At 47.4% G+C, this 27,639-nt stretch overlaps 1 protein-coding gene across 1 annotated transcript in view; it reads right to left on the bottom strand.

The window, feature by feature from the left end:
• The window catches only part of LOC134889702 (telomerase protein component 1-like), a 101,884-nt gene that overhangs the window by 17,195 nt on the left and 57,050 nt on the right, over window positions 1–27,639 (bottom strand). The window contains exons 9-11 of the mRNA XM_063913396.1: window positions 24,936–25,139; window positions 17,611–17,823; window positions 16,802–17,002 (exon numbers count right to left, since the gene is read on the bottom strand). Coding sequence (XP_063769466.1) covers window positions 16,802–17,002; window positions 17,611–17,823; window positions 24,936–25,139 — 618 coding nt within the window. The remainder of the gene's footprint in view (window positions 1–16,801; window positions 17,003–17,610; window positions 17,824–24,935; window positions 25,140–27,639) is intronic.

Below are 27,639 nucleotides of genomic sequence, written 5' to 3'. Positions count from 1 at the left end.
AGGGTGGGAGTAGGAAGCAGTGAGGGTGAGTGAGTGTAGGGAACAGTGAGGAAGGGTGTAGGGAGCAGTAAGTGAGGGGAGCAGGGAGGGTGGGAGTAGGAAGCAGTGATGGTGGGTGTAGGGAGCAGTGAGGGTGGGTGAGTGTAGGGAACAGGGAGGAAGGGTGTAGGGAGCAGTAAGTGAGGGGAGCAGGGAGGGTGGGAGTAGGAAGCAGTGAGGTGAGTGTAGGGTGCAATGAGGGTGAATGTAGGGAACACTGAGGGATGATCAGTGACTAGTTGCTGAGTCCAATGTGTGGTCCCGCTGCCTGCTGTAACTCCCCCTCCTACTGCCTCTGTCCGGTACTGCGCTGGACTCTCCCTCCTACGGCGCCGTGTGGAAGGCAGAGTTCCGGAGCTCTGCATGTAACAAAGCTGACAGCTGAGCTGACAGACAGGACTTCCTTTAAGGGAGTCAGGCCAGCTGCAGACAGGTGGGCGGCGGCGGCAGCGATCGTGGGTGCTGGCCGGCTTGCAGGAGGCCTCGGTGGGGCACGTGGGGAGATGGGGTTGGTGTGTTGGGTATCTGCCCACAGTGCCTATGCGTTAAGGCCAAGCACACTCGGCTCACACGTAGTTGCGGCACTGGATGAAGCCCCACAAGCTATGTATTTGACAGCAGGCAGCGTGGAGCTGCAATCCATGCCACGCAAGGTACTGGATCTTCCTACCTGTTGCAGATCACAATTACTGAGGGCAGGGCTGGTTTTGAGCCCTTTTTGCGCCCCAGGCGGGAAATAGGGGCGTGGCTTCATACAGGGGGCATGGTCAGTTACGCCCCCCTGTACAGTAGAATAGCGCTCCTGAAATGCTGAGCGGTGCGCGATGACGTCATCGCGCACCGCACCGCAAAGGTCCTCTCCACGAAGGGAAACTAGACGCCTCACAGGGGGACACAGCGGGCAGCGGAGGGCACAGCACTAGCGGATCTTGCCATGGTGCGGCGCCCTCCGGAAGGCGGTGCCCCGGCAAAAGTCCTGCTTGCCTGTGGCAAGATCCGCTACTGACTGAGGGTTATGGCAAACTCCCCTACACACTCTTGCCCATGCCCTTACCTCTTGACATGTCAGCATCCAAAGGAGCCAGGGTATCAGGTGTTTGGAGTCCCAGCCCAACTGTGCAGTCAGCCTCTTGCTCTGTGCGCCCAGCCACTTCCTGCAGGCAAAAGACTGAACGTGGGGGAGGAAGCAGTAGTAGCCAAAGTTGGCACAGAAATGACAGCAGCAGCAGCTCACCAGGGCTGCAGATCCTGGGATCTGTGTATCAGAGTCCACTCTCCCCTTCCTGCAGACTTTGCAGCCACATGGAGCTCCCCGCGGGGTGCAGCATGTCCTTGGCCGTGTAGGGAAGAAGGAGGATGATAATCCTCCACGATCCAGAGTTGGAAGGGGGTGTCACTTCAGGCCATGCCTCTCCCATCATGACAGCTGCTGAGGCCATACAGAATGTCACTGAATGGGCACTGGGTGAGTCGGGGATTCCCTCACTCCCAGCTATTGCAGTAGACAAGGAGTGAAGGGGGGAAGGGGCAGAGCACACTGGGGGAGACTGCTCAGCACTACCCTATGTAATGTATATTAACAGTGGTGCATCCGGCAAAGGAGCTGGGCGCACCACTAATATAGACATTACAGCGGGCAGCGGCACATACATACATAGGTGGGCGATCGCAGGTGGATGTGGATGGTGCCCCCACAGGGCAAATGCGCTGTGTGCTGAGAACCATCTGCACACACCTAGTTATTCATTATTTCAAGTTGGCTACTACTACTACTAATAATAATAATAATAGCAGCAGGGGCAACTCATTAATGCAGAAATGTGCTTGGAATGAAAATAATCTCCTGGGCTATTTATCTTCTTGTTGTCAACCTGCATAGATATGTGACCAAGGGGTAAATGTATTACCCTCCATTATGGGGGAGAAGCAGTATCTGCACGTTATGTGCACCGATACTGCTTCTCCCCCATGTATGACAGCTGCTATGTGCCACTGTCCATATCGGCCACTGCTATCTAACAGATAGCACACCGATATGAGGGGGCAATGTATGAATGGTCAGCATCACTGAGCGTTCCGGCACCTGCAGCTGTTGATTTTGACAACTGCAGGTGGCGATGCCCATAGACCACAGCGAGGTACAGAGCTGTCCCTGGCTGTGGCGGGTGCTGGCTCCAGACTGCGCAGGGGATCTTGAGCATGCGCAGTGGAGCTGGCAGGACAGGGAGACATAGGCCATTAGCACTGAGCTGATGTGCTGTGTGCTCAGGGTGGCAACACCAAAGGTGGGAACTTCCACTCCCCCGCTTCTGCAGACAAAATGTTTATACATCTTGTTGATGTCCCTGATGAAGTGTTATAGCAGCACGATCCACATCCACTATAATACATTTAATCCTAAGGGCCTATTCATCATCACTGAAAACCTCATTTTTATAATATTTTCATATCTAAATGTCACTTTAAAGTATCATACCCAGTCATTTATCATGTAACACAGGAGATATCACTGATATCTCCTGGTTACAATTCTCCCCCCGATAGTTTCCACAGCACACCATACTTTAGTGTGGGGATCAGTAGCGGATCTTGCCACGGGCAAGCAGGACTTTTGCCCGGGGCGCCGCCTTCCGGAGGGCGCCGCACCAGGGCAAGATCCGCTGCTGCTGTGAAGGGAAACTACAGTTTCCCTTTGTGGAAAGGTCCTTTACTGTGCAGTGCGCGATGACGTCATAGCGCACCGCACAGCAAAGGTCCTCTCCACGTAGGGAACTAGACGCTACGCGTCTAGTTTCCCTTCGTGAAGAGGACCTTTGCTGTGCTGTGCGCGATGACGTCATCGCGCACCGCACATTAAAGGACCTCTCCACGAAGGGCTTCCCAGCGGGCAGCACATTTCAGAGCGCTACATTAGTCTGTACAGGGGGCGTAAATGACCACGCCCCCTGTATGAAGCCACGCCCCCCATCGCCGCCCGGGGCGCGCAAAGCCCCAGAACCGGCCTTGGTGGGGATCTACAAATAATACCATTCATGGAATTCCAAAACAGCATTATTTTTCGAACTTGTGTGTTAAACTAGCATACAGCTCCCAAACATATTCACAAGCTGCCTTTTACAGGGCAGCTTGTGCTAAAAAGGGATCTCTCCCCGCTGTGTCCCCACTGCGTCTGGCTCAGTGCTCAGAGTCTGCTGCCCCCGTGCCATCCTCCTACGTCACTGGTGCCCAGCTCTTTTCCGATGTATACAGTCAGGTCACACGGCTGGTGTTTTTTAGCCAGCAAGTCGAGCAGGGATCCTAAGGTGCTTTTCATGACTAAGTGGCTGCGGGTCTTAATTGTGTAGCTGGCACTGCTGGTGTTGTTTTCTGGCTGCGGATGATGTTACTTTCTACCCACTGCCTGACAATAGCAGAGGGATAGTGGACAGTGTATTGCACTAGAAAAGAAGACAATATGGAACAGCTGAGAGACCCTGTGATGGTAAGGCAACCCAATATAACCGATTCCAGGAGGGACAAAATACTCTGCTCCTGGAAGTCCCGCTTAATGTATGATTGCCATCACCTGTGGTGAAACACCTTTCTGATCAATTCACTAGTTTGTGAGGGCAATCATAAAACCCCTTTCACATCGCACTAAAAAACCGGTATCTACACGGCATATTGCCGTGTCGAAACGGGTCCGTGTGCGATGTGAAAAGTCCTTTGGTGAATTAGCGGGTCGCCTGACCCGGTAATTCAACCCGGTAAAAAAGAAGGGTTATTACCGGGTCAGGCGCAGTGTGAATGGGAGCCGTTCCGATGCGACACGGCTCCCATTCACAGCATAGGCAGAGGCGGCGCAGGAGATGAGCTCATCTCCCGGCGCCGCCTCCACCCCCGCTGCTGCTGTGCCCTCCGCTGCTATGGCAACCGACCCGGTATATTGCCGGGTCGGAAAGCCAGCAACGGAGCGCAAATGCCGGATCCCACCCGGTAAGTACACGTTTCTCTTACCGGGTAGGATCCGGCATTTGCGATCTGAATGCAGCATAAGTTAAGAAGGAACAGCATTTTGTACCTAATGGAAAGGGTCATGTTGGGAGGTACGCGTATGTCCCATGATATTTCCTTTTCCCTTTTATCACAATAATATTACTGACCTGGATACACAAAGCTTACTGACTGTAATTTTGCTTCTTCATAGCCAAGACAATGTTCACATTTTTGTCAGGTTTCATTGTGGTTGTGTAAGCAGTACACAGTGCACATGAACTAAAGTGTCCATATACATACATTTAGATGGCACAATATATAAAAATGAAAAGTGGTGATGTTTCCCATAGCAACCAATCAGATTCTGTCTATAATTTTTTTAGGATACAATAGACAAATATACCGTTATGGTAAGAACTTATCATTGATAACGGGATTTCTCCTATGTCCACAGGTATCCACAGGATAACATTGGGATATGCCGGAGCGACAGCGGAAATGGCACCAAATAGTCACGAGCTTTCTGGCCTCCCAGGATGCATCGGGCTCCTCCATATAATCCCGCCCACCGACTCAGTCAAATCAGTTGTTTTCACAGCAATTAGGCAGGAGTATCATGTAGAACCCTATTCAGGCGATAAGAACACACATGCACACCCTTCCATACAAGAGGGAAGAGGTTTAGTGATTCCCAAATCAGGTGCGTCAGGGTGGGATCCCTGTGGATACCTGTGGACATAGGAGAAATCCCATTATCAACGGTAAGTTCTTACCATAAAGGTATATTTCTCCGGCTGGGTCCACGGGTTATCCACAGGATAACATTGGGATTTTCCAAAGCCATTATTAGTGGTGGGGACGCTCCTGATTAGCCAGGAGAACCTTTCGCCCGAATTCTGCGTCATGAGAGGCAAAAGTATCCAAGGCATAATGTCTAATGAATGTGTTAATGGAAGACCATGTGGCTGCCTTACAAATCTGTTCTGCTTAAACACCATGCTGTGCTGCCCATGAAGGACCTACCCTACGTGTAGAGTGTGCAGAGACATTACCCGGAACAGGGAGATCAGCACGAGAATATGCTTCTGAAATTGTCATTCGAAGCCATCTTGCTAGCGTCTGTTTAGTAGCAGGCCATCCTCTTTTAAGAAATCCGTAAAGAATGAAAGGAGAATCTGTCTTTCTGATGGCACTAGTATGATCCACGTAAATTCTTAATGCACGGACTACATCCAGCGACGCTTCTCCCGCAGACAGTCCCAATACCTGAAAAGCCGGGACTACAATTTCTTTATTCAGGTGAAACTTTGAGACCACCTTCGGAAGATAACCAGATCTAGTTCTGAGAACTGCTTTATCTATAAAAGATCAGAAAAGGAGACTTACACGATAGTGCCCCTAAATCTGACACTCTTCTAGCTGACGCCATTGCCAGTAGAAAAAGAACTTTAGCCGTTAACCATTTAAGATCTGCTCTCTTAAGTGGTTCAAACGGAGCCCCCTGAAGGAATTTAAGAACCAGATTTAAAACCCAGGGTACTGCAGGAGGAACAAACGGTGGTTGAATGTGCAACATTCCCTGAAAGAAAGTACGCACATCCTGCAGGTTCGCAATCTTTCCCTGAAACCATACAGTTAATGTTGATACTTGAACTCTCAAAGAAGCTACTTTTAAACCCTTATCCATTCCTGCTTGGAGAAAATCCAAAATCCTGGATTCATACCTCCCTTGTTACCCCAAAGAAAATAGGCCTGCCATATTCGATGATAAATCCGAGCTGAAGAAGGCTTTCTTGCTCTAAGCATGGTTTGAATTACCTGTTGGGAAAAACCTCTTGATTTCAGGATAGAGGTTTCAACAGCCACGCCGTCAAAGACAGCCGTTCCAGGTGGCTGTGACAACAAGGCCCCTGCGTCAGTAGATCTGGACGTTGAGGAAGCAGAATTTGAGCTTCCAGGGACATCCTTAGCAGATCTATGTACCAATGTCTTCTGGGCCAGGCTGGAGCTATTAGAATTATGGCTCCCTTTGCCTGCTTTACTTTCCTCACTACCCTGGGCAACAGGGAGATAGGAGGAAATAGATATGCCAGATGAAATTCCCATTTCACTGACAGTGCTTCTACAAGGATCGCCCCGGGATCCTTTGTTCTCGACCCGTATGCTGGAACTTTGTTGTTCCAACGGAACGCCATGAGATCTCTCTCTGGCAGACCCCATCTGTCTACTAGAGTTTGAAATACCTCCAGGTGTAATGCCCATTCGGTCTCCTGAATGGTGTGTCGACTGAGAAAATCTGTTTCCCAGTTTAGCACTCTCGGTACAAACACTGCGGACAATGCCGGAAGATGAAGTTCTGCCCACCTTAGTATGTGAGTTACTTCTTCCATCAGTACTTTGCTGTGACATCCTCCCTGATGGTTGAGGTACGCTACTGCTGTTGCATTGTCTGAATGGATCTGGACTGGTCTTCCCCGCAGAATGTCCTTTGCCTGAACTAGAGCCATATATATGGCCCTTATTTCCAACAAATTTATTGGCAGGCAACTTTCCTTCGTGGTCCATTTTCCCTGGAACCAAACATTTTTGAACACTGCTCCCCAGCCTTGAAGACTGGCATCCATGGTCAGTACTTGCCAATCTGCTATCCAAAAGGGTCTCCCCTTGTCTAGATGGTCCGTCTGTAGCCACCAAGCTAGTGACCTTTTTACGCTTACTGGAAGCTTTTTTCATCTGTCTCTTTATTGTCTGATGTCTTCCATCCCATCTGGTTAGAATGAGGTGCTGTAAGGGTCTGGAGTGGAATTGCTCATATTCCACCATGTCGAATGTTGACACCATCAGACCCATCAGTCGCATTGCTGCATGGACTGAAACTGTCTGACTGTGCAACAATTCCTGAGTCATTACCTGTACCTTGGAGATCTTCTTCTCCGGTAAAATAATCCTTTGTAGACTTGAATCCAATATGGCCCCCAAGTGAACCATCCATTGTGATGGATTCAGGGACGACTTCTTCCAATTTATGAGCCATCCATGTCTTTGTAGACAAGCTATTGTCTGTTGGAGATGGCCCAAGAGTAACTCCTGGGATTGAGCCAGGATTAACAGATCGTCTAGGTATGGAAAAAATAAGAATTTACTTACCGATAATTCTATTTCTCGTAGTCCGTAGTGGATGCTGGGGACTCCGTCAGGACCATGGGGAATAGCGGCTCCGCAGGAGACAGGGCACAAAATAAAGCTTTAGGATTAGGTGGTGTGTACTGGCTCCTCCCCCTATGACCCTCCTCCAAGCCTCAGTTAGGATACTGTGCCCGGACGAGCGTACACAATAAGGAAGGATATTGAACCCCGGGTAAGACTCATACCAGCCACACCAATCACACCGTACAACTTGTGATCTGAACCCAGTTAACAGTATGACAAACGTAGGAGCCTCTGAACAGACGGCTCACAACAAATAACAACCCGATTTTTTTGTAACAATAACTATGTACAAGTATTGCAGACAATCCGCACTTGGGATGGGCGCCCAGCATCCACTACGGACTACGAGAAATAGAATTATCGGTAAGTAAATTCTTATTTTCTCTAACGTCCTAAGTGGATGCTGGGGACTCCGTCAGGACCATGGGGATTATACCAAAGCTCCCAAACGGGCGGGAGAGTGCGGATGACTCTGCAGCACCGAATGAGAGAACTCAAGGTCCTCCTCAGCCAGGGTATCAAATTTGTAGAATTTTGCAAACGTGTTTGCCCCTGACCAAGTAGCAGCTCGGCAGAGTTGTAATGCCGAGACTCCCCGGGCAGCCGCCCAGGATGAGCCCACTTTCCTTGTGGAATGGGCCTGGACAGATTTAGGTTGTGGCAAGCCTGCCACAGAATGTGCAAGTTGAATTGTGCTACAAATCCAACGAGCAATCGTCTGCTTAGAAGCAGGAGCACCCATCTTGTTGGGTGCATACAATATAAGCAGTGAGTCAGACTTTCTGACTCCCGCCGTTCTTGAAATATATATTTTCAATGCCCGGACCACGTCCAACAACTTGGAATCCTCCAACTCGTTAGTAGCCGCAGGCACCACAATAGGCTGGTTCAGGTGAAACGCTGACACCACCTTAGGCAGAAAATGAGGACGCGTCCGCAGTTCTGCCCTGTCCGTATGGAAAATCAGATATGGGCTCTTATATGACAAAGCCGCCAATTCTGATACTCTCCTGGCTGAAGCCAGGGCCAGTAGCATGGTTACTTTCCATGTAAGATACTTCAGCTCCACCGATTTGAGCGGCTCAAACCAATGGGATTTGAGAAAATCCAAGACTACATTAAGATCCCACGGTGCCACTGGGGGCACAACCGGGGGCTGTATATGTAGTACTCCTTTTACAAAAGTCTGGACTTCAGGAACTGAAGCCAATTCTTTCTGGAAGAAAATCGACAGGGCCGAAATTTGAACCTTAATGGACCCCAATTTGAGGCCCATAGACAATCCTGTTTGCAGGAAATGTAGGAATCGACCCAGTTGAAATTCCTCCGTGGGGGCCTTCCTGGCCTCACACCACGCAACATATTTTCTCCAAATGCGGTGATAATGTTGTGCAGTCACCTCCTTCCTGGCTTTTACCAGTGTAGGAATGACCTCTTCCGGAATGCCTTTTTCCTTTAGAATTCGGCGTTCAACCGCCATGCCGTCAAACGCAGCCGCGGTAAGTCTTGGAATAGACACGGTCCCTGCTGAAGCAGGTCCCGTCTTAGAGGTAGAGGCCACGGATCCTCCGTGAGCATCTCTTGAAGTTCCGGGTACCAAGTTCTTCTTGGCCAATCCGGAGCCACTAGTATCGTTCTTACTCCCTTTTGCCGTATAATTCTCAGTACTTTTGGTATGAGAGGCAGAGGAGGGAACACATACACTGACTGGAACACCCACGGTGTTACCAGAGCGTCCACAGCTATTGCCTGAGGATCTCTTGACCTGGCGCAATACCTGTCCAGTTTTTTGTTGAGGCGGGACGCCATCATATCCACCATTGTTTTTTCCCAACGGTTCACAATCATGTGGAAGACTTCTGGATGAAGTCCCCACTCTCCCGGGTGTAGATCGTGTCTGCTGAGGAAGTCTGCTTCCCAGTTGTCCACTCCCGGAATGAATACTGCTGACAGTGCTATCACATGATCTTCCGCCCAGCGAAGAATCCTTGCAGCTTCTGCCATTGCTGTCCTGCTTCTTGTGCCGCCCTGTCTGTTTACGTGGGCGACTGCCGTGATGTTGTCCGACTGGATCAACACCGGCTGATCCTGAAGCAGGGGTTTTGCCAGACTTAGAGCATTGTAAATCGCTCTTAGCTCCAGTATATTTATGTGAAGAGACATCTCCAGGCTTGACCATACTCCCTGGAAGTTTCTTCCTTGTGTGACCGCTCCCCAGCCTCTCAGACTGGCATCCGTGGTCACCAGGACCCAGTCCTGTATGCCGAATCTGCGGCCCTCTAACAGATGAGCACTCTGTAACCACCACAGAAGAGACACCCTTGTCCGTGGCGATAAGGTTATCCGCTGATGCATCTGCAGATGCGATCCGGACCATTTGTCCAGCAGATCCCACTGAAAAGTTCGTGCGTGGAATCTGCCGAATGGAATCGCTTCGTAAGAAGCCACCATCTTTCCCAGGACTCTTGTGCATTGATGCACAGACACTGTCCCTGGTTTTAGGAGGTTCCTGACAAGTTCGGATAACTCCCTGGCTTTCTCCTCCGGAAGAAACACCTTTTTCTGAACCGTGTCCAGAATCATTCCCAGGAACAGCAGACGTGTTGTCGGGGTCAACTGAGATTTTGGAAAATTCAGAATCCACCCGTGTTGTTGCAGCACTACTTGGGTTAGTGCTACTCCGTCCTCCAGCTGTTCTCTGGACCTTGCCCTTATCAGGAGATCGTCCAAGTAAGTGATAATTAATACGCCTCTTCTTCGCAGAAGAATCATCATTTCGGCCATTACCTTGGTAAAGACCCGAGGTGCCGTGGACAATCCAAACGGCAGCGTCTGAAACTGATAATGACAGTTTTGCACCACGAACCTGAGGTACCCTTGATGTGAAGGGCAAATTGGGACATGCAGGTAAGCATCCTTTATGTCCAGGGACACCATAAAGTCCCCTTCTTCCAGATTCGCTATCACTGCTCTGAGTGACTCCATCTTGAACTTGAATTTTTGTATGTACAGGTTCAAAGATTTCAGATTTAGAATAGGTCTTACCGAGCCGTCCGGCTTCGGTACCACAAATAGCGTGGAGTAATACCCCTTTCCCTGTTGTAGGAGGGGTACCTTGACTATCACCTGCTGAGAAAACAGCTTGTGAATGGCTTCCAATACCGTCGCCCTGTCTGAGGGAGACGTTGGCAAAGCAGACTTTAGGAACCGGCGAGGGGGAGACTTCTCGAATTCCAACCTGTAACCCTGAGATACTACCTGCAGAATCAAGGGGTCCACCTGTGAGCAAGCCCACTGTGCGCTGAAATTCTTGAGTCGACCCCCCACCGTTCCTGAGTCCGCTTGTAAGGCCCCAGCGTCATGCTGAGGGCTTTGCAGAACCCTGGGAAGGCTTCTGTTCCTGGGCAGGGGCTGCTTGCTGCCCTCTCTTACCCCTTCCTCTGCCCCGAGGCAGATATGACTGTCCTTTTGTCCGCTTGTTCTTATAGGAACGAAAGGACTGCGGCTGAAAAGACGGTGTCTTTTTCTGTTGGGAGGGGGTCTGAGGTAAAAAGGTGGATTTTCCGGCAGTTGCCGTGGCCACCAGATCCGATAGACCGACGCCAAATAATTCCTCCCCTTTATACGGCAATACTTCCATATGTCGTTTGGAATCCGCATCACCTGACCACTGTCGCGTCCATAAACTCCTTCTGGCAGATATGGACATCGCATTTACTCTCGATGCCAGAGTGCAAATATCTCTCTGCGCATCTCGCATATAAAGGAAAGCATCCTTTAATTGCTCTATAGTCAATAAAATACTGTCCCTATCCAGGGTATCAATATTTTCAGTCAGGGAATCCAACCAGACGACCCCAGCACTGCACATCCAGGCTGAGGCGATGGCCGGTCGCAGTATAACACCAGTATGTGTGTATATACTTTTTAGGGTAGTTTCCAGTCTCCTATCCGCTGGATCCTTGAGGGCGGCCGTATCAGGAGACGGTAACGCCACTTGTTTTGATAAGCGTGTGAGCGCCTTATCCACCCTAGGGGGTGTTTCCCAGCGCGCCCTAACCTCTGGCGGGAAAGGGTATAATGCTAATAACTTTTTTGAAATTAGCATTTTTCTATCTGGGTTTACCCGCGCTTCATCACATACATCATTTAATTCCTCTGATTCAGGAAAAACTACAGGTAGTTTTTTTACCCCCCACATAATACCCCTTTTTGTGGTACTTGCAGTATCAGAGATATGCAAAGCCTCCTTCATTGCCGTGATCATATAACGTGTGGCCCTACTTGAAAATACGTTTGTTTCATCACCGTCGACACTAGATTCAGTGTCTGTGTCTGGGTCTGTGTCGACCGACTGAGGTAAAGGGCGCTTTACAGCCCCTGACGGTGTCTGAGACGCCTGGGCAGGTACTAACTGGTTTGCCGGCCGTCTCATGTCGTCAACTGATTTTTGTAATGTGCTGACATTATCACGTAATTCCATAAACAAAGCCATCCATTCCGGTGTCGACTCCCTGGGGGGTGACATCACCATTATCGGCAATTGCTCTGCCTCCACGCCAACATCGTCCTCATACATGTCGACACACACGTACCGACACACAGCAGACACACAGGGAATGCTCTTATCGAAGACAGGACCCCACTAGCCCTTTGGGGAGACAGAGGGAGAGTTTGCCAGCACACACCCAAGCGCTATAATATATATGGGAACAACCTTATATAAGTGTTGTTCCTTATAGCAGCTTAAATATATCCAATATATCGCCAAAAAATGCCCCCCCTCTCTGTTTTACCCTGTTTCTGTAGTGCAGTGCAGGGGAGAGTCCTGGGAGCCTTCCTCACAGCGGAGCTGAGCAGGAAAATGGCGCTGTGTGCTGAGGAGAATAAGCCCCGCCCCCTATTTCGGCGGGCTTTCCTCCCGTAGATTTAGATAACTGGCATGGGTTAAATACATACATATAGCCTTAATGGCTATATGTGATGTATTCTTTTGCCTTAAGGTATTAAAATATTGCTGCCCAGGGCGCCCCCAGCAGCGCCCTGCACCCTCCGTGACCGCTTGGTGTGAAGTGTGTGACAACAATGGCGCACAGCTGCAGTGCTGTGCGCTACCTTCATGAAGACTGAAGAGCCTTCTGCCGCCTGTTTCCGGACCTTCAATCTTCAGCATCTGTAAGGGGGGTCGGCGGCGCGGCTCCGGGACGAACCCCAGGGTGAGACCTGTGTTCCGACTCCCTCTGGAGCTAATGGTGTCCAGTAGCCTAAGAATCCAATCCATCCTGCACGCAGGTGAGTTGAAATTCTCTCCCCTAAGTCCCTCGATGCAGTGAGCCTGTTGCCAGCAGGACTCACTGAAAATAAAAAACCTAAAAAACTTTTTCTAAGCAGCTCTTTAAGAGAGCCACCTAGATTGCACCCTGCTCGGACGGGCACAAAAACCTAACTGAGGCTTGGAGGAGGGTCATAGGGGGAGGAGCCAGTACACACCACCTAATCCTAAAGCTTTATTTTGTGCCCTGTCTCCTGCGGAGCCGCTATTCCCCATGGTCCTGACGGAGTCCCCAGCATCCACTTAGGACGTTAGAGAAATTCTTATTCTCTGTTTGCGGAGATAAGCTGCCATAACCACCATAATTTTGGTAAATACCCTGGGGGCTGTTGCTAGCCCAAAGGGCAAAGCCTGGAACTGATAATGCTGCTGGAGGATGGCAAACCTGAGGTAACACTGATGTGACCGTGCTATGGGCACATGCAGGTAAGCATCCTGTACATCCAGAGATAACATGTAATCTCCTGGTTCCATGGCCAATACTATGGAGCGTAACGTCTCCATGTGAAACTTTGGAACCCAAATGTATTCGTTTAACCCTTTGAGGTTGAGAATTGGTCAGAATGATCCATTTGGCTTCTGGATCAAAAACAGGTTTGAGTAAAACCCCCGTCCCCTTTGTGTCAGGGGTACCAGGATAATTACCCCAGACTGAAGCAATTTCTGAACTGCTTCTTGCAAATCCCTGGCCTTCAACTCTATACGATACGGGCTGGTGCAAAAGAACCTTTGAGTAGGCTGCTTCCTGAAAGGGAAACCATAACCGAGAGATACCACCTTCTGCACCCAAGCATCTGTCGTCGACTGGCGCCAAATGTGTGCAAAGTGAAGGAGTCGGCCCCCAAACCTGGAATCCTCCAGGCGGAGGCCCGTACCCTCAAACTGATGGCTTCTGCTCTGGTTTGGAAGCTGGCCGTCTACTGGCCCACTGCTTCTTGCCACTAGCTGATTTATTGTACTGGGGTTGGTTAGTCTCAACCTTTCCTTTAGATCTACCTTGCCATCGAAACGGCCGAAATTTTGCTCCCCTCGATTTAGGGGCATAGCTAGCCGGAAACTTAACTTTCTTGGATTCAGCTTCCGACTCCAGGATATCTGTCAATTGCTTTCCGAACATAATATTCCCAGTGAAAGGCAACGCTTCAAGAGCTTTCTTGGATTCTGCATCCGCTTTCCAAGTACGTAGCCAGACTGCTCTACGAACGGCTACCGTTAAGGCTGATGCTTTAGAAGCAATCGAACCCATATCAATTGCTGCTTCTTCCAAATATTGCGCAGCTTGTTTTATATAGCCTAGCTGAGACTCCTGCTCCCTGGTAGGTATGGCAAGGCCACTCTCTAATTCCTCCACCCATTCTACCACTGCTTTCGCCATCCAGGCTGAAGCCATAGCTGGCCTTACCACAGCCCCTGAGAGAGAGAAAATATTTTTCAAGAAACCATCTACTCTTCTATCTGTGACATCATCCAGTGAGGTAGACGGTAATGGTAAAGCAGAATTACGCACAAGTCGTACAACATGTGCATCTACTTTAGGAGGAACCTCCCTTTTTGAACAGTCCCCAGCTGAAAAAGGATAATAAGAATCCCATTTCTTCGGAATCTTATACTTTTTATTAGGAGTAGCCCACGGTCCTTCCATAATTTCCGTCAGATCCTCTGACTCCGTAAACTCAGTCTTAACCAATTTTGGACGTTTAAACTTAGGTGCCTTAGATTTTGTCACTGCCTTGGCTGGTTCCTCCAGACACAATAGCTTTCATGGCATCAATGAGCTCAGCTATATCCTCTGTGCTGAAGCCCTCCGACTGGTCGTCATATGGGGTATATGAATACACTGTATCCTCATCTGTTGTATCATCTTGTGTAGTCTGTAACATGGATGTATCTACCCTGGTATTAATAGCCTGGCAACCTGTAGAAGCTGTTGGCATCAAACCATAAGGAGGGAGCTGCATGTATGGGTTAATAGTGTAACCTATTCCCGGGGGTGGAACTGCAGGTGCTAATCTGTTAGCTATTGTAGACAAGGTCTGTGCGACCAAACCCCTTCTTGCAGGGCATTGCCCCTCATAAGTAAGATACTGGGCTATTCCATGCAAAATCCTTTTACCAGATAAGCATGTTAAGGGTGTCCCTGATAAAGTATCCTCGTCTTTTGCCGCTCACAGACATGGGTTTTTTTTACAAATACTACACTCTCTGTGACTGAAAATCACCTATATAGATATAGAAGTGATCTCAATCTGACCACAATCCGTGCACCTAAATTGAGTATCAGAAACCATGCTTGACAAACATATAAAAGTCAGCAATCACACTAGCAGTCAGTCACATGTTAATTATTAGACATTGGGGGTCATTCCGAGTTGTTCGCTCGCAAGCTGCTTTTAGCAGCTTTGCACACGCTAAGCCGCCGCCTACTGGGAGTGAATCTTAGCTTCTTAAAATTGCGAACGAAAGATTTGCAATATTGCGATAAGACATCTCTGTGCAGTTTCTGAGTAACTCGAGACTTACTCGGCATCTGCGATCAGTTCAGTGCTTGTTGTTCCTGGTTTGACGTCACAAACACACCCAGCGTTCGGCCAGACACTCCTCCGTTTCTCCAGCCACTCCCGCGTTTTTCCCAGAAACTGTAGCGTTTTTTCACACACTCCCATAAAACGGTCAGTTTCCGCCCAGAAACACCCACTTCCTGTCAATCACACTACGATCACCAGAACGAGGAAAAAACCGTGAGTAAAATTCCTAACTGCATAGCAAATTTACTTGGCACAGTCGCAGTGCGGACATTGCGCATGCGCACTAAGCGGAAAATCGCTGCGATGCAAAGAAATTTACCGAGCGACCAACTCGGAATGACTGGAATCATTGTCATATGAGAATATAATCAACCACAGAATACTTTTCTAGTATGTAGGATTACAATTACTGCACTTTCTGTTTTTAAACAGCTATTATCACAAGTTTTCTCAGACATGTTATGCAGAAAACAACAGTACTGTACAGGTCTCATATGCATTGTGTACCAAAATTAACTATTCATACTAACAAGTAGAAAGAATTTTAGTACTGTATAACCCTTACTCAGTTAGAGTGGGATACAGGGAGACTCACCCCACTTCCAGAATCAATCAATACGCCCGACAGACGCTGAGTGGATTCAGACGCTACTGGTGTACACTGCCGCTCCGGTAACTGATGAGAGACACAGACGCTCAATAACGGACCCAGACGCTCAGTGAGCGATGAGTGTATGCAGACGCTCCTGTCTGCGACCCGGTCTCGGCGGCAACTCTAGTTTACACAATCGCAACGTCTAAGCTGTGACCGAGTACCCACGTGGTAGCATCTGAGACGGAAGTGAGGTCACCAGTTCATGGACGGGAGACGCATGGAAACTGGTCATGAACTGGGGGGAGGGGCGACCAGGAGAGCGTCCGACTCCCCCTGCTGACATAAACCACAAGGATCGCAGCCTCAGCCTAATCCTGGCACCTATGATCCCTAAAGCATAGCGCTGTTGCACTTAAGAGTGGCGGCGCATCAGCCACTGTTTGGTAGTCTCTACCAATACAGTGCGGCTGTGTCCGAATTCCTCTAGAAAATGGAACCGATGCCTTACCTTCTCCCCATGCTCCGGCCACAGCCTGGTAACGTCTGCTGGACCTGCTAGAACATCCGACACAGACGACCGTCGAGACAGCACTAATACCCGCGGGTAAGCGTTGTTGCGAGCCGGTGGGGAGTTGTTGGAGAGACTCTATTCAGCATGCGTTTAAGACGCTGTTAGGAAAGATCACCCAAAACTTAGTAAGACTATAAAAATAAAATAACAAAAGCTTAGGGCTGCCATTAGCAGCAGCCCTGTGACCATGGTCCGGCTCCTGCCGCACCAAACAAAAAACTGATTTAACTGAGTCGGTGGGCGGGATTATATGGAGGAGCCCGATGCATCCTGGGAGGCCAGAAAGCTCGTGACTATTTGGTGCCATTTCCGCTGTCGCTCTAGCATATCCCAATGTTATCCTGTGGATAACCTGTGGACCCAGCCGAAGAAATAACTACTATTGGTTTGGTTGCTAAGGACAACACCACTGTTCATTTTTAAAAGCTTTAGTAAATGTATGCCTTAGTATCAATTCAAACCAAAGATCTTTGTGTATTTAAAAACCCACCAAACCAATACATATAATATCCTCGAAGTATCTCCTATGTCTTTCCTCACTTAGCCAATATTACCTTTGTAACACTGCTATGAAAGAAGCTGAGTGTGTCTCTCCCACGATAGTCCCGGCTTGTTCGAAGAAGACATCTCAATGTTCTACGGAGAGCAGCCCAATACATGGTGGGTATTTCTACACCACCTTCTAGAGAAGACATTGCTCCCTGTAAGTCTCTCTCAGCTACGCCCTCCTGACAGCATTTCACCAGGCAAAGAAGCTATAAAAAAAAAAAAAAAAACACCAAAAATAATGCTATTAGCAAAGTTGTGAATTTGTGGCAGTGCTTAGGGCCTAATCCAGCATGAGTTGTACTTTTGCAAAAATTAGCAAAACTACAACTCCTTCCATAACATGTGGGGGTGCCCAGCACAGGGCAAGGCCACCCCGCATGCCGGGTCCTACCTCCCAGCTAAACAGCGAAGTGCTTGCATTTTTAGAGTAGCCCACAGCCTAGCTGCGAAGGCAGTCGTTGGGCCGCCATGTTTTGGGTTGCAGCGGCTGCATGTGATGTCACGAACCGCTGTGTCTCGCCCTGCAAACGGTCTGGACACACCATTGTCTGAACTGCGCACCCCCAACTCCGTGACGCCACCCACAAAATGCTGCAACGACGCCCCATCACTGCTTTTCCCCCTCCCCGGGACTTAGAATGTGATTGCAATCTAAGTCTTTGCGCATATACGCAGCGGTGTGTGCGCATGTGCAGAAGTGCGGAAATCGTTGAATAGCCATTTCCGCACTTTTACAAATGAAGCTGAATCGGGCCCTTAATTTGCTCCATACTGTCCTGTCGGCGAAAACACATACAAAATGTCATTCCTTTACCTTTTTAACCCGACAACTCTGATCTTCCTCTACCAGTCTCTGGACAATACTTCCCAGAAGCCCTTGCAGTGTATCAGGAATCCCCATAATCTTCTTGGTGAGCATTTCAAACACACCAAAGACACGCAGCTCCTCACAGGCAAGTGACAGCCACAGAGGGTTGGAGGAGGAGGATTTCTGCAGTAGCTGGTGAAGCTGTTCGGAGCTCAGGGTCTACATGGGACAGTGAATGTAAGTAATATGGCAACAGCAAAGTGACAGTAAGTTCATATTATTATTAATGGCTAATAGTAGTCATGCAACAGACCACTAAATATGTTAAAAACAAAAAAGGATTCAATTTAGCTAATACTAAATCAATGGTAATAGAAGTGGAATTTGCTCACTTTCATCATACACTTCCTTTCCTACCACTGCTATATATAGCTGCTTATTCTAACTACTGGAAGTGGACATGGGTTGTATTATTTGGTATTAAAAAAAAAAAAAAACTTTCCTAAGAAAACCTCCCACCACACCCACATTTCTATACTATTCTGTTAGATGTTCACATCAATATCTATTACTAAAAACTAGAGATGAGCGGGTTCGGTTCCTCGAGATCCGAACCCCCCCGAACTTCACCTATTTTACACGGTTCCGAGGCAGCCTCGGATCTTCCCGCCTTGCTCGGTTATCACGAACGCGCCCGAACGTCATAATCCCGCTGTCGTATTCTCGCGAGATTCGTATTGCATATAAAGAGCCGCGCGTCGCCGCCATTTTCACTCGTGCATTGGAGATGATAGCGAAAGGACGTGGCTGCGTTCTCTCAGTTTCTGTGTTCAGTGTGCTGCAAATATCTGTGCTCAGTGTGCTGCAAATATCTGTGCTCAGTGTGCTGCAAATATCTGTGCTCAGTGTGCTGCAAATATCTACGTTCTCTGCCTGAAAACGCTCCATATCTGTGCTGCATTGTAGTTGTGCGCAGTATATAGTAGGATGACAGTGCAGAATTTTGCTGACCACCAGTATATATATAGCAGTACGGTACAGTAGTCCATTGCTCTACCTCTGTGTCGTCAAGTATACTATCCATATCTGTGCTGCATTGTAGTTGTGCGCAGTATATAGTAGGAGGACAGTGCAGAATTTTGCTGACCAGTATATATATATATATATATATATATATATATATATATATATATATAAAGAGTCACAGGTTGTTGGCACTCTCCAAATTCAACACTTGCTGGGGTGTCACTCAATGTTCATGAGACTAGGGGTATGCACCCTATTGGTCCCGTGAATGCATATAATCATGGAAGGAGTGCACTCACCAGACGATTCATGTAGTCAAGCAGGGTTTTAATGTAGCACAGACATCATAGTCACACCGACGTTTCGGTCCTTACTGGGCCATTTTCAAGGTTCAAATGATACATACATAGTTCACCCTTATATAGTCACAGTAATGATCAGAAAGTTAAACATAAAACCCGGAGTGCTCGTGCACCACACCATATGTTAAAATAAACTACTATCTAGTAGAGATTATGCCAATAGAAAAGCTCCCACCAATTATCATTTTAAAATCCGTTCCATGTAGTGCCAGAACATATTCAACTTACCCAGCCGCGCTGTATTCCATTACCGCTCGTGACACGCACGCCAGCGGAAGCGGAAGTGACCGCTCGGCCGAGATGGAACGCAAACACGTGTAGAGTCACGTGTATAATAAACACGACGTCATAGAGGCAAATCATCCCCATAGTAACCCCATGATACATATAGACGCGTCAGATGACCCACAAGCTCGGAGTACACACATTAGCAGCATTGTGTCGTTTACATAAATCAAAGGAGACTAATAAGTTTGACTAAACATAATCAGGTCATCAATCATCTATGATCACGTTAAGTGAGAAATGTATCTGACTAACGTAAGGTTAAGTGATGACACATTTAGTATCCGACCCTTCTCACATTACCATTAGCGATAATAGCAATAATAATAAAACTCTTTTAAACAAGTATAGTATATGGATCGAGTAACAGGAAGAATCACTGTGCGCAACACACCATAAACAAATATGAAAAAAGTATAAAAATAAAAAAGTAAAAATAATAGCTTCCGCTGGCGTGCGTGTCACGAGCGGTAATGGAATACAGCGCGGCTGGGTAAGTTGAATATGTTCTGGCACTACATGGAACGGATTTTAAAATGATAATTGGTGGGAGCTTTTCTATTGGCATAATCTCTACTAGATAGTAGTTTATTTTAACATATGGTGTGGTGCACGAGCACTCCGGGTTTTATGTTTAACTTTCTGATCATTACTGTGACTATATAAGGGTGAACTATGTATGTATCATTTGAACCTTGAAAATGGCCCAGTAAGGACCGAAACGTCGGTGTGACTATGATGTCTGTGCTACATTAAAACCCTGCTTGACTACATGAATCGTCTGGTGAGTGCACTCCTTCCATGATTATATATATATATATATATATATATATATATATATAGCAGTACGGTACAGTAGGCCATTGCTATTGATATATTACTGGCATATAATTCCACACGTTAAAAAATGGAGAACAAAAATGTGGAGGGTATAATAAGGAAAGATCAAGATCCACTTCCACCTCGTGCTGAAGCTGCTGCCACTAGTCATGGCCGAGACGATGAAATGCCATCAACGTCGTCTGCCAAGGCCGATGCCCAATGTCATAGTAGAGAGCATGTAAAATCCAAAAAACAAAAGTTCAGTAAAATGACCCAAAAATCTAAATTAAAAGCGTCTGATGAGAAGCGTAAACTTGCCAATATGCCATTTACGACACGGAGTGGCAAGGAACGGCTGAGGCCCTGGCCTATGTTCATGGCTAGTGGTATAGCTTCACATGAGGATGGAAGCACTCATCCTCCCGCTAGAAAAATGAAAAGACTTAAGCTGGCAAAAGCACAGCAAAGAACTGTACGTTCTTCTAAATCACAAATCCCCGAGAGTCCAATTGTGTCGGTTGCGATGCCTGACCTTCCCAACACTGGACGGGAAGAGGTGGCGCCTTCCACCATTTGCACGCCCCCCGCAAGTGCTGGAAGGAGCATCCACAGTCCAGTTCCTGATAGTCAAATTGAAGATGTCAGTGTTGAAGTACACCAGGATGAGGATATGGGTGTTGCTGGCGCTGAGGAGGAAATTGACAAGGAGGATTCTGATGGTGAGGTGGTTTGTTTAAGTCAGGCACCCGGGGAGACACCTGTTGTCCGTGGGACGAATATGGCCATTGACATGCCTGGTCAAATTACAAAAAAAATCACCTCTTCGGTGTGGAATTATTTTAACAGAAATGCGGACAACAGGTGTCAAGCCGTGTGTTGCCTTTGTCAAGCTGTAATAAGTAGGGGTAAGGACGTTAACCATCTAGGAACATCCTCCCTTATACACCACCTGGAGCGCATTCATCAGAAGTCATTGACAAGTTCAAAAACTTTGGGTGACAGCGGAAGCAGTCCACTGACAACTAAATCCCTTCCTCTTGTAACCAAGCTCCTGCAAACCACACCACCAACTCCCTCAGTGTCAATTTCCTCCTTAGACAGGAAAGCCAATAGTCCTGCAGGCCATGTCACTGGCAAGTCTGACGAGTCCTCTCCTGCCTGGGATTCCTCCGATGCATCCTTGAGTGTAACGCCTACTGCTGCTGGCACTGCTGTTGTTGCTGCTGGGAGTCGATCGTCATCCCAGAGGGGAAGTCGGAAGACCACTTGTACTACTTCCAGTAAGCAATTGACTGTCCAACCGTCCTTTGCGAGGAAGATGAAATATCACAGCAGTCATCCTGCTGCAAAGCGGATAACTCAGGTTTTGGCAGCTGCGGTGGTGGTAAACGTGTGTCCGGTATCCACCGTTAATTCACAGGGAATTAGATAATTGATTGAGGTACTGTGTCCCCGGTACCAAATACCATCTAGGTTCCATTTCTCTAGGCAGGCGATACCGAGAATGTACACAGACGTCAGAAAAAGAGTCACCAGTGTCCTAAAAAATGCAGTTGTACCCAATGTCCACTTAACCATGGACATGTGGACAAGTGGAGCATGGCAGACTCAGGACTATATGACTGTGACAGCCCACTGGGTAGATGTATTGCCTCCCGCAGCAAGAACAGCAGCGGCGGCACCAGTAGCAGCATCTCGCAAACGCCAACTCGTTCCTAGGCAGGCTACGCTTTGTATCACCGCTTTCCATAAGAGGCACACAGCTGACAACCTCTTACGGAAACTGAGGAACATCATCGCAGAATGGCTTACCCCAATTGGACTCTCCTGGGGATTTGTGACATCGGACAATGCCACCAATATTGGCCCTCATTCCGAGTAGTTCGCTCGCAAGCTGCTTTTAGCAGCATTGCACACGCTAAGCCGCCGCCTACTGGGAGTGAATCTTAGCATAGTAAAATTGCGAACGAAAGATTAGCAGAATTGCGAATAGACACTTCTTAGCAGTTTCTGAGTAGCTCCACACTTACTCGGCAACTGCGATCAGTTCAGTCATTTTCGTTCCTGGTTTGACGTCACAAACACTCCCAGCGTTCGCCCAGACCCTCCCCCGTTTCTTCAGACACTCCCGCGTTTTCCCAGAAACGCCAGCGTTTTTTCACACACACCCATAAAACGGCCAGTTTCCGCCCAGAAACACCCACTTCCTGTCAATCACATTACGATCACCAGAACGAAGAAAAAACCTCGTAATGCCGTGAGTAAAATTCCTAACTGCATAGCAAATTTACTTGGCGCAGTCGCAGTGCGAACATTGCGCATGCGCAATTAGCGTAAAATCGCTGCGATGCGAAGAAAATTACCGAGCGAACAACTCGGAATGACCACCATTGTGCGTGCATTACATGTGGGCAAATTCCAGCATGACCCATGTTTTGCACATACATTCAATTTGGTGGTGCAGAATTTTTAAAAAAACGACAGGGGCGTGCAAGAGATGCTGTCGGTGGCCCGAAGAATTGCGGACTACTTTCGGCATTCAGCCACCGCGTGCCGAAGACTGGAGCACCAGCAAACACTCCTGAACCTGCCCCGCCATCATCTGAAGCAAGAGGTGGTAACGAGGTAGAATTCAACCCTCTATATGCTTCAGAGGATGGAGGAGCAGAAAAAGGCCATTCAAGCCTATACATCTGCCTACGATATAGGCAAAGGAGGGGGAATGCACCTGACTCAAGCGCAGTGGAGAATGATTTCAACGTTGTGCAAGGTTCTGCAACCCTTTGAACTTGCCACACGTGAAGTCAGTTCAGACACTGCCAGCCTGAGTCAGGTCATTCCCCTCATCAGGCTTTTGCAGAAGAAGCTGGAGAGATTGAAGGAGGAGCGATTCCGCTAGGCATGTGGGACTTGTGGATGGAGCCCTTAATTCGCTTAACCAGGATTCACGGGTGGTCAATCTGTTGAAATCAGAGCACTACATTTTTGGCCACCGTGCTCGATCCTAGGTTTAAAGCCTACGTTGTATCTCTCTTTCCGGCAGACACAAGTCTGCAGAGGTGCAAAGACCTGCTGGTGAGACACTTGTCAAGTCAAGCAGAACGTGACCCGTCAACAACTCCTCCTTCACATTCTCCCGCAACTGGGGCTGCGAGGAAAAGGCTAAGAATTTCGAGCCCACCCACTGGCGGTGATGCAGGGCAGTCTGGAGCGAGTGCTGACATCTGGTCCGGACTGAAGGACCTGCCAACGATTACTGACATGTCGTCTACTGTCACTGCATATGATTCTGTCACCATTGAAAGAATGGTGGAGGATTATATGAGTGACCGCATCCAAGTAGGCATGTCAGACAGTCCGTACGTATACTGGCAGGAAAAATAGGCAATTTGGAGGCCCTTGCACAAACTGGCTTTATTTTACCTAAGTTGCCCCCCCCCCCTCCAGTGTGTACTCCGAAAGAGTGTTTAGTGCAGCCGCTCACCTTGTCAGCAATCAAAATTAATTATAATCAATTCCTCCGTGGAGACATTCACCAGCAATTGCCCCCAGAAAGTACACAGGGACCTGAGATGGTGGATTCCAGTGGGGACGAACTAATAATCTGTGATGAGGGGGATGTACACAGTGAAAGGGGTGAGGAATCGGACGATGAGGAGGAGGTGGACATCTTGCCTCTGTAGAGCCAGTTTGTGCAAGGAGAGATTGATTGCTTCTTTTTTGGGGGGGGCCCAAACCAACCAGTCATTTCAGTCACAGTCGTGTGGCAGACCCTGTCGCTGAAATGATGGGTTTGTTAAAGTGTGCATGTCCTGTTTAACCAACATAAGGGTGGGTGGGAGGGCCCAAGGACAATTCCATCTTGCATCTCTTTTTTCTTTAATTTATCTTTGCATCATGTGATGTTTGTGGCCAATTTTTTTTAAGTGCCATCCTGTCTGACACTACAGTGCCACTCGTAGATGGGCCAGGTGTTTGTGCCGGCCACTTGGGTTGCTTAGCTTAGTCATCCAGCGACCTTGGTGCAAATTTTAGGACTAAAAATAATATTGTGAGGTGTTCAGAATAGACTGGAAATGAGTGGAAATTATGGTTATTGAGGTTAATAATACTATGGGATCAAAATGACCCCCAAATTCTATGATTTAAGCTGTTTTTGAGGGGTTTTTGAAAAAAAAAACACCCGAATCCAAAACACACCCAAATCCGACCCAAAAATTTCAGGGAGGTTTTGCCAAAACGCGTCCGAATCCAAAACACGGCTGCGGAACCGAATCCAAAACCAAAACACGAAAAATGTCCGGTGCACACCTCTACTAAAAACCATTGAAATGACGGTCACTTCACTGTACTGTAATTTGCGCATATAAGTGTTTCTATGTAACATACAGTATATCAGGGTTTCCCAAGCTTTCACCACGTCAGCTACATCACAAACTAGACACTGCACCAAATGATCTCCTCTATGGACTTGTTCTCAGAATTGCACTTACAGTATAGGACCTCACTAAGAGGTAAAAGTATGTAGGGAGGGCAAATTTAAAATGACCTGTCAATACAGAAGTGTGAATGGACACATTCTAGCCCAATGATAAATTGCAATGGTAAACCAAAGCTGTCAATAATTTGCGTATACATGGAAAAGAAGGTAGTATTTCAAGGCATGCATTTGCATTGAATAATATGAAGCTCTTTTGCAGTACACCCCTGCTATAATGTCTGTGCCATATTAGTCATGTTTTTTTTTCAATGTTGCTTTTTGTACGCTCTGCAATGACCTGTTTTACTCCATGTTAATAGTTCTCTGATCTCTATACATCACAGTGCTGCTGTCACCTTGCTATAGCGAGACAGGTATAAGATTGCAAGACTTTGTGCGGTCTCTAGAGAAAGATGATCCAGATCTAGACAATAAGGTGACGGCCCATTCTGGAGTGCAGAGGTTGGGGTACAGCTGATGACACACTTATAATGAAGAGGAAGAAAGTCTTGGGTGCTTAGCCAAGAGAGAAGGTCAGAGACATCAGATCGGAGAGACAGCTGTAAGAAAAATAAAATACTGCTAAACACACAGACGTTTAGAATTTACAGACTGGTAAATAGCTCTGCTGGCATACATAGGAATTCATGCACACACAGTATATTATTAGAAATTTTCATAGTGCTGAATATTTTTCTTGTATGTGCCTGTCAAATGTCATCCCAAAATGGCCTTGTACACGTACACTGCTTCTCCAGACAGCAATCCACTTTAGCATCTCCTTCCACTATTCGCAATGCTGGCCCAATATTGCAGCATGTATGCCGCATAAACACTTATAATGCCAAATAAGGATCCTGTAGAAATGTACAGGATCTTTAGAAAATGACTGCAGATAGTTCCTACAGACATATGCTATGCATGTGGGTATTCTCTGACATTAACAGACCCCAGCACCAGAAGTGACTTCCTTAAGTGCGTGGACATTAACCATAGGCTCAGCACTCTGTGGCCAGATTGTCCCATGTGTGGGTGACATAATATAGAAAGGAGATGAGGGGAAAGAAAGGTTTCCAAACACCCTAAACATTTACTAAGGGATCATTTTTTTTTTTTTTTTTTTTTAATGGGAAAAAAAGGATAAAAACATAGGTGCTGTATGTACGTGAGCAGAGTGAACGCATGCACAACTGCAACATTTTAATAAAAAATTATATAAATGTGTTGTGCTCTATAGAAGTCCCACCTACACTTTCTCCATAAATCCCATAGTGCAATAGCAATGTCAGACACAAGTAGCATGTTTATACATGGCCCTTAGCAGATTGTGATCAACCAGAACTTGTGCCTCAGGCGCCAGCTACTCTACTGGGCATGGAGACAGTCCCCTTACATTAGCCCCAGCTCCTCCACTTTGCCTACTCAGAGCTGGGTCCCACCTCACCCAGGTCATACTGGCTGAACATCAGTCACACAGGAGGAGAGAACATGGTGGCTATGTCCTCACTGCTGAGCGGAGGCCTAAGCTGCTGCTGGTAGCCTGGGTAGCAGTGTCCATAACTGGGATGAGCTTGAGTGGTTTGGGGGGCATTACGGTGGCATAATGTGTATAAGAGGCACTACTGTGGCATAATGTGTAAAAGGGGTACTATTGTGTGGCATAACGTGAATTGTGGGCCATAGTAAAATGAAAAGCCATCCCGAGTCAGTGACTTACTGTACATCAATAAAATGATAATAAAAAAATAAAAAAATCAACTTGCACTGACATGCAAGTCATGGACCTCCCCAGGCACAGTTTTCATAGTGCAGTTATCCAAACACACAAAAAAGGGTCACTGCAAATACTGCCTTCTAAAGGCACAAGAGATACTACAGTCCTTTTACATCCTTGCTGCAGCCACGCGAAACAGCCCTTGAAGTCGCGCCATGTCGTGGCGGGACTCTTTATCGCTGAGCGTATTTTTTCTGCAAAAAATGCATCTTAGACGCTAAGCTAGATGTATATATGTTTCCTCTTACATCTTTGCTCCGTGTGCTACAAGTCGTGGTAGACATAGGAGGTAATTCCAAGTTGATCGCAGCAGGAGTTTTGTTAGCAGTTGAGCAAAACCATGTGCACTGCAGGGGAGGCAGATATAACATGTGCAGAAAGAGTTAGATTTGGGTGGGTTATTTTGTTTCTGTGCAGGATAAATACTGGCTGCTTTATTTTTACACTGCAAATTAGATTGCAGATTGAACACACCGCACCCAAATCTAACTCTCTCTGCACATATCTGCCTCCCCTGCAGTGCACATGGTTTTGCCCAACTGCTAACAAAATTCCTGCTGCGATCAACTTGGAATTACCCCCACAACGCGTGAGTGCTGTGTAACTCTGTAAAGCCAAGCGTCTTTTTTGCGTTTGTTTCAGTGAAAATAATGAAATAGAATGCACAAGCAGCCTCTGCTGATTAAAATGATATACAACATGCCTATAGTCTGTGTGTAATTACGGCTCTATCTGCATCCAAAATGCCACGTTACAGTGTTTTCCATGAAGGAACTCTAACATAGCATTCTGTATGTAATTACAGTTGCAGTCACACACAGAATATAGGCATGATGCATATCATTTTAATCAGCAGAAGCTGCTCGTGTGTCCTATTATATTACTTTCCATCTAAGTTGCATTTTATAGAAGAAATGCAAAAAAAGACACTTGGCGCTACCATGTTACACGGCACTCATGCATTATGTGTAACACGACTTGTAGCGCACGGAGCAAAGATGAAAGAGGACACATCTGTACATCTAGCCTTAATATGGCACACCACGGGAGATGTCTAGCGTGAGTGAGGTGACAGGTCCTGTGCTACTCCGCTAGCGTCAGGAGTCTTTTTATGCTGAAAATGTGTATTACAACACAATGTTACTAGGACACACCAGGAGAATGTGCCGATTCATTTGATAAGTAACAGTTGCATATTTTGTGTGACAGAAGCACAACAGAAATTGGCATGGAAAAAAGCCACCGCTGCTGCATCACAGCACTTGGTATACAGATTCAGAGACACA

This window comes from Pseudophryne corroboree, chromosome 1 (assembly GCF_028390025.1).
Source record: "Pseudophryne corroboree isolate aPseCor3 chromosome 1, aPseCor3.hap2, whole genome shotgun sequence".
Taxonomy (NCBI): domain Eukaryota; kingdom Metazoa; phylum Chordata; class Amphibia; order Anura; family Myobatrachidae; genus Pseudophryne; species Pseudophryne corroboree.
Note: the sequence above shows the minus strand (reverse complement) of the source record. Positions and strands in the feature narration are given on the sequence as shown.